Source organism: Leptodactylus fuscus, chromosome 5 (assembly GCF_031893055.1).
Source record: "Leptodactylus fuscus isolate aLepFus1 chromosome 5, aLepFus1.hap2, whole genome shotgun sequence".
NCBI lineage: Eukaryota > Metazoa > Chordata > Amphibia > Anura > Leptodactylidae > Leptodactylus > Leptodactylus fuscus.
In genome coordinates this window covers 139717348-139731022 of record NC_134269.1, presented here as the reverse complement: position 1 = coordinate 139731022, position 13675 = coordinate 139717348, and the positions used below count along the sequence as shown (strand labels likewise).

At 44.6% G+C, this 13675-nt stretch overlaps 1 protein-coding gene and 1 long non-coding RNA gene across 6 annotated transcripts in view; one reads left to right on the top strand and one right to left on the bottom strand.

Annotated features, from left to right (window-relative positions):
* USP15 (ubiquitin specific peptidase 15) overlaps nt 1-3216 on the bottom strand; it is a 72211-nt gene extending 68995 nt beyond the window's left edge. For all 4 annotated transcript variants that reach the window (XM_075274326.1, XM_075274328.1, XM_075274327.1 and 1 more), the window contains exon 1: nt 3117-3216. In XM_075274326.1, coding sequence (XP_075130427.1) covers nt 3117-3205 — 89 coding nt within the window. In that variant the 5' untranslated portion in view covers nt 3206-3216. The remainder of the gene's footprint in view (nt 1-3116) is intronic.
* LOC142204968 (uncharacterized) lies at nt 2001-2629 on the top strand. Of its 2 annotated transcripts, XR_012716166.1 has the most exons (6): nt 2001-2099; nt 2138-2231; nt 2270-2316; nt 2355-2401; nt 2440-2533; nt 2581-2629. It is a non-coding gene; the product is annotated as an uncharacterized LOC142204968 (long non-coding RNA). The 2 variants fall into 2 exon arrangements; XR_012716165.1 differs by lacking the exons at nt 2001-2099; nt 2138-2231; nt 2270-2316 and having other exon boundaries at nt 2331-2401.
* Nucleotides 3217-13675: the final 10459 nt, after the last annotated feature.

The window sequence follows — 13675 nt, the reverse complement described above, 5'->3', positions numbered from 1 at the left end:
CAAAATTACTACATATATCAATCTGCTCAAGAAATCCTGCCTGCAGACTGGACTGCATTTTCAATATGACTTGGAAGTACTATAGTAGATTAATGAAGCTAAACGTACTGAAAACCTGTCTTAAAGGGGTTGTCCAGGATATGTGTTTGTTTTGGAATGTGCCTGGGGAAGGTGAATAAAAGAAAAAAAAAAGCAAACAAAAAAACCCCCATACTTACCGGATGTCTTCTACTGCGGTCCGAGGTCCTGCTGCTCTGGGGTCTTGTATGGACAGAAGTCCCTACTGCACGTGACCGCTAAGTCCAATGAGTGGCCGAAGGAAAGGAGGCAACACAGGTAGTGATGTCCCATGTCCTTTCCTAGGGCTGCTGCTTTGTCTCAACAGTCACGTAAGGCAGGATTTTAACTAGAAGAAGACCCCCCAGGAGCAGCAGGGAATTTTTTTAAACTTTATTTTTTAACCTTCCCCTATCTTGGACAACTCTAATTTGTGCCAAAAACTGGCCTATAGTAGCCTTACCACTTCAAAAAATACATGCTTTACAGTATTACATAACTCAACCATTGTTCTATTAAAGTACAAGTGTGGGTTAGCCTTACAACTGCTGTGAAATAGCTTATTCTATCTGTTCTTAGATCGCTCACATGGACCATTAAAACAACAGCCATGTCAACAGAACAATTAAAAGGGGTTGTGCAGGACTTTTAAAACACAGCTACTTAGTCCCAGGAAATAACTTCATGTCCGTTGGTGACATGGCAATGCTAGCGAGCAGAGAGATTACCAATCTGATTACGTTTCCAATATCATTCTCATGCACATTTGATACAAAAAAAACGCTTTCATTTGTTAATGGTAAGATATAGATGTAGCGAGTGCCACAGTCGTTACAAAGTAATGGCTATAAAAAAGGAGTAGCACACCAAATGTTCGGCGTGTTAAACACAACGTGATAGATGAAGTACTGATGTGCAGGAGTAACACGTGCTGTAGGTTAGCTGCTGTAGTGTGATGAATATGGGTTGTCTGTACTGCTGCAGTGACAGGCGCAGTAAATAAGAGGACAGTAGAGTAGATGTCTGCTAGTTTTACTAATGAAATACCAGGTATAGTTAATATAGTAACTGTGTGGTGAGTATATGCTAGCTGTAGTTATGGGGTGACAGTTTAGAATGAAAGAGGGGTCTTTGTGTCGCTGATGTAGTAGAAACATGTGTATGGTGACAGCTGAGTTGGGGGTGTAACAGATGTAGTACAGGGGTGACACGTCAGAAAGAGACATTGGGGTAGAAATAGGTTAGCTGTAATACTTTGGTGACAAGAGCAGGGGATGCTGTGAGAGCTGTACTACTGTGGTGGGAGTAATATAGATATAGGTTCCCTGTAATGCTGACATTATAGGTGTAGGGTAAGGTGACAGTGGACCAGCTGCAGCACTGGGATGGTAGTACTGTGGTCATAGGGGTAGTATTTGGCGACAGTGGGGTAGGTGTAGTACTGTGGTAATGTTAGGCGACAGTGAGGTAAGTGTAGTACTGTAGTGATAGGGGTAGTATTTGGTGACAGTGGGGCAGGTCTATTACTGTGGTGATAGGGGTAATGTTAGGTGACAGTGATGTAGGTGTAGTACTGTTAGTACTGATAGGGGTAATGTTAGGTGACAGTAAGGTAGGTGTAGTACTGTAGTGATAGGGGTAATGTTAGGTGACAGTGAGGTAGGTGTAGAACTGTAGTGATAAGGGTAACGTTAGGCGACAGTGAGGTAAGTGTTGTACTGTAGTGATAGGGGTAATGCTAGGTGACAGTGGGGCAGGTGTAGTACTGTGGCGATAGGGGTAATGTTTGGTGACAGTGGGGCAGGTCTATTACTGTGGTGATAGGGGAATGTTAGGTGACAGTGGGGCAGGTGTAGTACTGTTAGTACTAATTGGGGTAATGTTTGGTGACCGTGAGGTAGGTGTAGTACTGTAGTGATAGGGGTAACGTTAGGTGACAGTGAGGTAAGTGTTGTACTGTAGTGATAGGGGTAATGCTAGGTGACAGTGGGGCAGGTGTAGTACTGTGGTGATAGGGGTAATGTTAGGTGACAGTGGGGCAGGTGTAGTACTGTGTTAATGTTTGGTGACAGTGGGGCAGGTGTAGTACTGTAGTGATAGGGGTAATGTTTGGTGACAGTGAGGTAGGTGTAGTACTGTAGTGATAGGGGTAATGTTAGGTGACAGTGGGGCAGGTGTAGTACTGTGTTAATGTTTGGTGACAGTGAGGTAGGTGTAGTACTGTGGTGATAGGGGTAATGTTAGGTGACAGTGGGGCAGGTGTAGTACTGTGTTAATGTTTGGTGACAGTGAGGTAGGTGTAGTACTGTGGTGATAGGGGTAATGTTAGGTGACAGTGGGGCAGGTGTAGTACTGTGTTAATGTTTGGTGACAGTGGGGCAGGTGTAGTACTGTAGTGATAGGGGTAATGTTTGGTGACAGTGAGGTAGGTGTAGTACTGTGGTGATAGGGGTAATGTTAGGTGACAGTGGGGCAGGTCTATTACTGTAGTGATAGGGGTAATATTAGGTTACAGTGAGGTAGGTGTAGTACTGTGGTGATAGGGGTAATGTTAGGTGACAGTGGGGCAGGTCTATTACTGTAGTGATAGGGGTAATATTAGGTTACAGTGAGGTAGGTGTAGTACTGTAGTGATAGGTGTAGTAAATATACCGGTAGTGAGATGAGGATAGGTGTGTGCGACCCGCAGTACTGGGGTGACAGGCGCCGTGTATGGTGACAGCAGTGTAGCAGTGGACAGCTGGAGCATACATGTGACAGGTGTAACAGGCAGAGGCTGGCGGGTGGTGACAGCAGTGTGGTCCCGCAGGCCCCTCGGCCGGTACAACTGTAGGCCAGGCACCGGCATTCTCAGGCCTCAGCACTGGATGCGGATGAGTGACAATGAACAGGTGACCCCGGTGCCCGGCTGCAGCGCTCAGTGCCAGGCATGATACAGATGTTTTCACTGTCACTCACGACCCGTCTTCCACATCTACGCCCCCGACAGCGCGCCTGCCTTGATTCTACGCCCTCCTGTCGGTTCCGCCCGGGGCCCTACTAGCCTTTGCACCGCTTACCAGGTGTCCCCTCTCCGAAGAGGGGTTTTCAGCAGCGCTGACACTTCGGATCTCTGAGTCTCCAGATCAACCACTCCGCCCTCCGCCATCTTCCTGCACTGACAGCTGCGCGCTGCATCCTGGGAGTGACGTCACTGCTGGGAAGTAGGGGAAGCGTTGAGAACGGCCGTGTGCGCCCGGGAGACTGAGGAGCCAATGGCTGGGGACGAGACCTGTAACCAGGACACGGGAGGCAGCTCATGGCGAGCCAAAAATATAAGCTGGGGAAGGAGGGGACATGACTGCACTAGGCTGGCGTCTGAGAAAACTGGCCACATGACAGCCGGGGTGCCCTCAGAAGCAGCGCCATGCAGAGTATTGCTCCTGCCTCCAGTATACACAGACCCTTCCAGCAAAGTTCCTTGTAAGCCCTTGTAACTGGAGAGCAGGGCAGATGGGGCCTGGGAGTGATTCGCTCTAAGGTCTTATTCACACCAGAGATTTATTAAATTGTCTAAAAAGAAAATAGTTTTAGCCGCCCTTAGCAACCACGCAAATCTGCATTGTGATTGGTTGCTATGGCCAACTAAGACAGTTTTGCCTTTAGACTATTTGGCTATTGTAATAAGTCTTTCTTACCGGTCTTGATAACTTTGCCCCGGTCTGTGGGGTGGATGTAGTTACATAGCTTAGGTTAGTTTGGTTGTACGGACCAGGTTACCCAGCCTGAATATTGCCACCTGAGTCCGGCAGAACAGAACTAAGAGGCCCCAAAATCCTGCTTCCTTTTTTCTCCGCCGGCTTTTTCACGTTGCTAGCCGCGATGGGATACCGCTGCAGTGCATTGGCATCTCGCTCCTGATTAGGCCTGGATGAATGGGTCTGATAAGGAGGGAATCCTGAGCTGTAGCTGAGTCAGCCGCGGAATCCGCCTGAAGATAGGTCATGTTGCTTATTTTTTCTGCTAGCTGAAAAAAATCATTAGCGGAAAAAAACTGCAAATGTCTCCTATTGAAATGAATGGGAGGCGATTTTTTTCATGTAGATTTTGAGGTTGATTCTGCCTCAAAATCCGCCTGCAAAAAACTCAGTGTGAGCTGATCCTAAAAGAAATATTAACCCCTCCCCCTCTATATTTATATATTCTGAAATCCAGCTTCAGGATTTAGAATTTACAGTCCCTCATTTACTTCAATGGGATTTAAGGATCGAGCATGTCCCTTATTTACAGCACCACATTCCACCGTGTTAACATACCCTGTCAGTGAGCCAAGTGTGATAATATACTAAATAAAACTAGTACGCAGAGAAACAATAAGTATGTTCAGTATTTCTCATTTATTTAATTTCCTCAACTCACTGACATAAATACAGTTTACCGGGGGGGGGGGTATTTACTCTGAGATAGCAAGATTTCAGGTTTGGAAAAAATAACAGGTAAACTTTTTTGTTTGGTTGGATCTGCTAACTTAAAATTGATTGGCATAAATTGGGTTCACCCATGGGTAACTAGCGCACAGTCCACTTCGGGTCTAGGTTTAGGTAAATCACAATCCTGCTAGGCCATCACTTGGTGGTATAGTCCAAACAGCATCAGCATTTTAGGAAGACTTGTTCTAATGGATACAATGTTATCCACCCATTTCCAGAACATTAGGAGCCACTTAGAGGAAAGATGAGCTGAAGCTGTAGACGGTTGTCTTCATCCTGTACCTTTGTTTTTGTTTGTTCCCAATGTTTACTGATAGCATATTTACCCTTGAACAATGAGTTACTATATTATACTCCGGGGACACTTAAGTAACAGGTTTACCATTTTTGGTAAGGGTTGCTAAGCTATAATATAGAATTGTACCCTTGAGTTAATAATTTACAGAATATGATTCCAACTATTAGTATACAGTTTCAAACAAAGAATTGCTGCTGTCCCTTGTCTGGCTTAGGGCCAAGAAGATTAAACTATAGCACTGTAAAGGTTCAGGAGTCTGCCTTTAGTGTAATGGAATTTGCCGTCTAAGAGATGATAAAGTTTAAGAGTGCAGGTCTGCACTCCAATATCGAATCGACTGACATGGGATATGAACAAGTTTATGCGCAGCTTTCTTCACATGGGAGGCATGAAAAACAAGTATCTTTCCTCTCACACTTCACAGCAGTTAGACTGGGTCTGCTCCACATGATTGACGCATAGCAAATGTGGTGCCAATGTTGAAAAAAGGTCTGAAAGTGAGCCTGGAAACTACAGTCATGGCCAAAAGTTTTGAGAATGACACAAATATTATATTTTCACATGATCTGCTGCCCCTTGGTTTTTATGTGTGTTTGTCAGATGTTTTTATCACATACAGAAATATAATTGCAATCATATTATGAGTTACAAAAGCTTATATTGACAGTTAGAATGAGTGAATGCAGCAAGTCAATATTTGCAGTGTTGACCCTTCTTCAGGACCTCTGCAATTCTCCCTGGCATGCGCTAAAATAAACTTCTGGACCAAATCCTGACTGATAGCAGTCCATTCTTGCACAATCAATGCTTGCATTTTGTCAGAATTATGCTAGGTTCACACTAGCGTTCACCTGTCCGTTCTGAGCTTTCCGTCTTCTGCATGCCAGAAGTCGGAAAGCTCAGACCGGGTCCGGCCGTGAGCGGCGGTGAGCGTTTTATGCTCTCCACCGCGAAACCGGATTTTTTAATCCGGACACACAGTACTGCATGTCCGACTCTGTGTCCGGATTAAAAAACCCGGTTTCGCGGCGGAGAGCGCAAAACGCTCACTGCCGCTCACGGCCAGACAGCTTTCTCACCCAAATGAATGGGTGAGAAAGTCTCCTGCAGGTTTCCGTCTCCTGCCTCTGTTTTAGGCAGGAAACGGAAACTTGAACTACGGAGAGGAGAACGCTGATGTGAATGAGCCCTTAGTAGGTTTTTGTTTGTCCACCTGTCTCTTGATGATTGACCACAAGTTCTCAATGGGATTAAGATCTGGGGAGTTTCCAGGCCATGGACCCAAAATCTCTATGTTTTGTTCCCTGAGCCATTTAATTATCACCTTTGCTTTATGGCAAGGTGCTCCATCATGCTGGAAAAGGCATTGTTGATGGCCAAACTGCTCTTGGATGGTTGGGAGAAGTTGATCTTGGAGGACATTCTGGTACCATTCTTTATTCATGGCTGTGTTTTTAGGCAAGACTGTGAGAGAGCCGATTCCCTTGGCTGAGAAGCAACCCCACACATGAATGGTTTCAGGATGCTTTACAGTTGGCATGAGACAAGACTGGTGGTAGCGCTCGCCTCGTCTTCTCCGAATAAGCTGTTTTCCAGATGTCCCAAACAATTGAAAAGGGGATTCATCAGAGAAAATGACCAGGCCTTGCTCCAAGAGTCTCCACCTCATAGTGCGTGCAGATGCACTCACACCTGCCTGCTGCCATTCCTGAGCAAGCTCTGCACTGCTGGTAGCCCGATCCCGCAGCTGAAACACTTTTAAGAGATGGTCCTGGCGCTTGCTGGTCTTTCTTGGGCACCCTGGAGCCTTTTTGCCAACAATGGAACCTCTCTCCTTGAAGTTCTTGATGATGCGATAGATTGTTGACTAAGGTGCAATCTTTCTAGCTGCGATACTCTTCCCTGTTAGGCCATTTTTGTGCAGTGCAATGATGACTGCACGTGTTTCTTTAGAGATAACCATGGTTAGCAGAAGAGAAACAATGATGCCAAGCACCAGCCTCCTTTTAAAGTGTCCAGTGGTGTCATTCTTACTTAATCATGACAGATTGATCTCCAGCCCTGTCCTCATCAACACCTACACCTTTGTTAATGGAGCAATCACTGAAACGATGTTAGCTGGTCCTTTTAAGGCAGGGCTTCAATGATGTTGAAATGTGTTTGGGGGGATAAAGTTCATTTTCTAGGCAAATATTGACTTTGCAAGTAATTGCTGTTAAGCTGATCACTCTTTATAACATTCTGGAGTATATGCAAATTGCCATTAGAAAAACTGAAACAGTAGACTTTGTAAAAATTTATATTTGTATCATTCTCAAAACTTTTGGCCATGACTGTATAGGCCAGTAAGTTTGACCTCTGTGGTGGGTAAGAGATTTCAAGGTTTTCTAAGAGTATCTCAATGTAAATAATCTTATAACACCCATTCAGCATGATCAGACTAATCTGATCAGCTTCTACAGACGTCAGTTCTAAACTGGTGTTTTGGATTGATACATAAATAGTATCTCAGGTTGGTTTCTGGTTTCCTAATTCTGCAGGGACAAGGAACGCGCTCAAAGAAATGACACTCTGCACTCAGTCAGGGTGGACACAACTTCCCCTTTATTTACTACAAACATCATCTTATATAGCATCTTATGGAGGAGTTAACATATATGTGTTGACTTGCTGTTGGCTGAATTGTCTGAGGTTCCTCTTTCTCTCATCCTGCTTTTGCACATGACTACGGGTGTAGTTCAAGATGTAAGCGCCATCTTGCTGAGCTGACATATAGTTACGCGTCACATAGATCACAAGACAATTACAACATCAAACACTTGTTAAAGGGGCTCTATCACTGGGAAAAGTCATTTTTATCTAAACACATGCTTTCATAGCCTTTAGAGATGCTATTCCACACCTACCTTTAGTATGTAAATTGCCTCAATGGTTTCTGAATAAGTCTGTTTTTATTAATATGCTAATGAGCTTTCAGCCAATACAGGAAGTTCCCAGCAGCCTCCTCTCTCCTATTATCTCCTATGTGTGTGTGCAAACAGGAAGCTGAGTCAGCAGCAGCCTCCCATAGGAAACAACAGGAGAGGAGTGCACGCTGTATCGTGCAACAGTCTAATTAGCATATGAATAAAAACGGACTTATTCAGAAAGCACTGAGGCAATCTACATACTAAAGGCAGGTGTGAAATAGCCTTTCTAAAGGCTATGCAAGGATGTGATTAGTTAAAAATGACTTTTCCCAGTGATAGAGCCTCTTTAAGGAAAACAGACACTTGGTTAATAACAGTACTAGCCAATACAAAACAGAACTGTAAATATCGGACATGGGTAATGTGGTAGATGTACTATATCTGACTGATACTGTACCACATAAAAGGTTGGTATGCAAAGTATATGCAAAATATTGGGGATGGGGGGACACATATACAGCTCCTGAATTGACAATAAAGTGGTATCCGCAGACATGTCACCCCATTTTGGACACTAGCCCACTGATGGGATTTATTAAGTGGCGTAGCGAGCATTTTTAATCCTTGAGTGTTGCATTTATTTAGTTTTCAGAAATGAGTGCGCAGCTGATGAGAAGTTAAAAATGAAATTTTTACAGAGATTCGCCATTTCAGTGCCCGATATGTTGTGCCCAACTTCAGCAGAGATACACACTCCAAAAACTGTTAAGCGGGTATCCCGGGCACAAGAGCTTTTAGAGCGTTCATCTCATACAAGTCAGGCACAAAATATTAGGCACTGAAATGACGGATTCCTGGAAAAAATTTCACCTTTCACAATCAACTTCGTATTCATTTATAGATAATAAATTATAGCAACCCTTGGGGGTTAAAATGCTCTATGCACCTCTGAATAAATCCTTCAGGGGTGTAGTTTCCAAAATAAGGTCTCAAATCAGGGGATTCCACTTTACTGGCATTTTAATTCTGCAAAAGTTTCATGGCATCCAAAAACCAAATAACCCTTTTCCCTTCTGTGTCTGGCTGTACCCTAATATCAGTTTATACCTACATATGACATTACATACGTTATCCCGGATACACCAGTGTCATACATGTGGCATAAACAGCAGTTTGGGCACACAGCAGGGCGCAGAAGAGAAAGAGCGCGATGAGGCTTTTGGAGTACAGATTCAGATGTTTGGTATCTGGACGCCATGTTATGTTTGTAGAGCCTGTAAGGTGCCAGAAAAGTGGATTCCCCAAAGGAGTGACCCCATTTTGAAAACTGCACCCCTTAAAGAATTTATCAGGGGGTGTAGTGAGTATTAGTATCCCAGACTTGACTGCACAGTGGATGGTCAAAAGGGAATATACAGTGTTGGCCAAAAGTATTGGTGCCCCTGGAATTCTGTCAGATAATACTCATGTTCTTCCAGAAAATGATTGCAATCACAAATTCTTTGGTATTATTATTTTCATTTAATTTGTCTTCAATGGAGAACCACAAAAAGAATTGTCAAAAAGCCAAATTGGATATAATTCCATATAACACCTGTGGAGAGATCTCTTGATGGCAGTTTGGAGAAGGCACCCTTCACATCTCAGGGACCTGGAGCAGTTTGCCAAAGAAGAATGGTCTAAAATTCCAGCAGAGCCTTGTAAGAAACTCATTGATGGTTACCAGAAGCGGTTGTTCGCAGATATTTTGTCTAAAGGTTGTGCTACCAAGTATTAGGCTGAGGGTGCGAATACTTTTGTCCGGCCCATTTTTGGAGTTTTGTGTAAAATGATCAATGATTTGACTTTTTTTTTCATTCTCTTTTGTGTTTTTTCATTGCAAGCAAAATAAATGAAGATATTAATACCAAAGAGTTTGTGCTTGCAATCATTTTCTGGAGGACAATGAGTATTATCTGACAGAATTGCAGGGGTGCCAATACTTTTGGCCAACACTGTATAAGCTGTGCGGAGAACATTGCAAACACCAAATTCCGTATTATGTCCCAGTAGCTCCTATGATTGGGGAGGGTCACTTTGGGGGTCACTTCTGGTGTCTTTTCCCTCATAAGTAGAGATGAGCGAACACTAAAATGTTCGAGGTTCGAAATCCGATTCGAACAGCCGCTCACTGTTCGAGAACAGGTTTCGAACCCCATTATAGTCTATGGGGAACATATACTCGTTAAGGGGGAAACCCAAATCCGTCTCAGGAGGGTCACCAAGTCCACTATGACACCCCAGGAAATGATGCCAACACCCTGAAATGACACTGTAACAGCAGGGGAAGCATGTCTGGGGGCATAAAAGTCACTTTATTTCATGGAAATCTCTGTCAGCTTGCGATTTTCGCAAGCTAACTTTTTCCCATAGGAATGCATTGGACAGTGCTGATTGGCCAGAGTACAGAATTCGAACAATCAGCGCTGGCTCTGCTGGAGGAGTCGGAGTCTAAGATCGCTCCACACCAGTCTCCATTCAGGTCCGACCTTAGACTCCGCCTCCTCCGGCAGAGCCAGCGCTGATTGGCCGAAGGCTGGCCAATGCATTCCTATGGGTATGCAGAGACTCAGCAGTGTTGAGCCAGCTCTGCTCAACTACACGGTGTGCCGGTCATCCCTGCTGTGCGAGCTCGGCACACACTCAGCTCTGCATCACCGCTGGCGTTGGCCAGCATTGATTGGCCAGTATACAGAATCAGTATACAGAATCAGCAGAACCCTTGTGCACCCTCGGCTCTGCTACATCTGAGCCGAGGGTGCGCTAGAACCCTTGTGCACACTCGGCTCTGCTACATCAGAGCCGAGGGTGCACTAGAACCCTTGTGCACACTCGGCTCTGCTACATCAGATGTAGCAGAGCCGAGGGTGCACTAGAACCCTTGTGCACACTCAGCTCACGCTAATAGAATGCATTGGCCAGCACTGATTGGCCAATGCATTCTATTAGCCTGATGAAGCAGAGCTGAATGTGTGTGCTTAGCTCAACTACTCCACCAGCGTAGTTGAGCTAAGCACACACATTCAGCTCTACTTCATCATGCTAATAGAATGCATTGGCCAGCGCTGATTGGCCAGAGTACGGAATTCGACCAATCAGCGCTGGCTCTGCTGGAGGAGGCGGAGTCTAAGGTCGGACCAGAATGGAGACTGGTGTGGAGCGATCTTATACTCCGCCTCCTCCAGCAGAGCCAGCGCTGATTGGTCAAATTCCGTACTCTGGCCAATCAGCGCTGTCCAATGCATTCCTATGGGAAAAAGTTTATCTCACAAAAATCACAATTACACACCCGATAGAGCCCCAAAAAGTTATTTTTCATAACATTCCTACCGAAATAAAGGTTATCCCTAGCTATCCCTGCCTGTACAGCTATCCCTGTACATCAGATGTAGCAGAGCCGAGGGTGCACTAGAACCCTTGTGCACACTCGGCTCTGCTACATCAGATGTAGCAGAGCCGAGGGTGCACTAGAACCCTTGTGCATACTCGGCTCTGCTACATCAGATGTAGCAGAGCCGAGGGTGCACTAGAACCCTTGTGCACACTCGGCTCTGCTACATCAGATGTAGCAGAACCGAAGGTGCACTAGAACCCTTGAGCACACTCGGCTCTGCTACATCAGAGCCGAGGGTGCACTAGAACCCTTGTGCACACTCGGCTCTGCTACATCAGATGTAGCAGAGCCGAGGGTGCACTAGAACCCTTGTGCACACTCGGCTCTGCTACATCAGAGCCAAGGGTGCACTGGAACCCTTGTGCACACTCAGCTCACGCTAATAGAATGCATTGGCCAGCGCTGATTGGCCAATGCATTCTATTAGCCTGATGAAGCAGAGCTGAATGTGTGTGCTTAGCTCAACTACTCCACCGGCGTAGTTGAGCTAAGCACACACATTCAGTTCTACTTCATCATGCTAATAGAATGCATTGGCCAGCGCTGATTGGCCAGAGTACGGAATTCGACCAATCAGTGCTGGTTCTGCTGGAGGAGGCGGAGTCTAAGGTCGGACCAGAATGGAGACTGGTGTGGAGCGATCTTAGACTCCGCCTCCTCCAGCAGAGCCAGCGCTGATTGGTCGAATTCCGTACTCTGGCCAATCAGCGCTGTCCAATGCATTCCTATGGGAAAAAGTTTATCACACAAAAATCACAATTACACACCCGATAGAGCCCCAAAAAGTTATTTTTAATAACATTCCTACCTAAATAAAGGTTATCCCTAGCTATCCCTGCCTATACAGCTATCCCTGTCTCTTAGTCATAAAGTTCACATTCTCATATGACCCGGATTTGAAATCCACTATTCGTCTAAAATGGAGGTCACCTGATTTCGGCAGCCAATGACTTTTTCCGATTTTTTTCAATGCTCCCGTTGTCGTAGTTCCTGTCCCACCTCCCCTGCGCTGTTATTGGTGCAAAAAAAGCGCCAGGGAAGGTGGGAGGGGAATCAAAATTTTTTGGAGTTTGCCACGTGATGTTCGATTCGATTCGAACACATCGAACAGCCTGATATCCGATCGAACATGTGTTCGATAGAACACTGTTCGCTCATCTCTACTCGTAAGCTGTAAATCTGGGGTGTCCCCTGATATACGCTTGCACAGCTTATATATTCCCTTCCTGATGGAGCCAGTTGTATTCTAATGATTTGACGATTTTGGTTTTTTTGTCTTCACATTACTAGATGCTATATTTTCTTTATATTTCTGATGACGAGGCCATATAAGGGCTTGTTGTTTGCGGGATGCAATTCATTTTGTAATAACACAATTTTTGGGTGTCTACAACTTATTGAATACACTTTATTCACCCTTTTTTGCTGGATTTAAAAAAAAAAATCAATTCTGGCATTGCTTTTTACCTTCTAAATATTTTGCCATGCAGTGTACAGTATCAGTAACATGTGACCTTTATTCTGCGGGTCGGTACGATTATGGCGATACCTCATTTATATTATTTTTTTATGCGATACTAATTCTGCAGAATAAAAACACATTTGGGGACATAAATAAATGTTTTTTTGCATTGCCATATTCTGAGAGGTGTAACGTTTTTATTTTTCGGTTTACAGTGTTGGTTGAGGGCTAATTTTTTGCGGGACAATCTGTGCTTTTTATTGGTACTGTTTTCGGGTGCATATGACTTTTTGATCGCTTTTTATAGTATATTTTATAAGGTAAGATGTCGAAAAATCACTACTTCACGCAGGTTTTTTCCATTTCTTTTTTTTCCGACGTTCACCGTGTACATTAAATATTATTTCAGTTTTATTGTACAGATGGTTATGGATGCGGCAATACCAAATTTGCATTGTTTTTATTAATTTATAGGTTTTTTTTATATAATTCATTTTCTATAGAAAAAAGGGAATTTTTGGTGCTTTCTAACTTTATTTATTTTTATCATATCATGTTTGATCACGGAACTGAAGGGGTTAAAGCAGGGTCTTAGCTGTCATATACAGCTAAGATCAGCTCCAATTACGTTGGCACTGACAGGAATTCCTTCCCTGACTGCCCAACGTAATTCTACTATAGAGCAGTCAGGAAGGACCTGTCAGTGCCCACGTAATTTCACTATGGGCCGGTTGTTAAGGGGTTAATATGTGATCCGATAGAGGATTTACAGAGCAGGGTGTCCATATTTGCTGATGCTACTAAACTCTGCATGTGTCAAGACTCTCTTAATGGGCTACCAGAGACCAATGGTTTGGATCCGTAGTACAACAGCTAGTAGCCCCTCCTGCAGGCAATCCGTGTGCTGTCTCCAGCCTCCCCAGCTTTACCTGACTACTGGACTCCTGCTGACGTACCGCTAACACTGTGACAGGAGTCCAGTAGTCAGGTAAGGTTGGGGAGGCTGGAGACAGCACACAGATTGCCTGCAGGAGGGGCTGAGGTAGC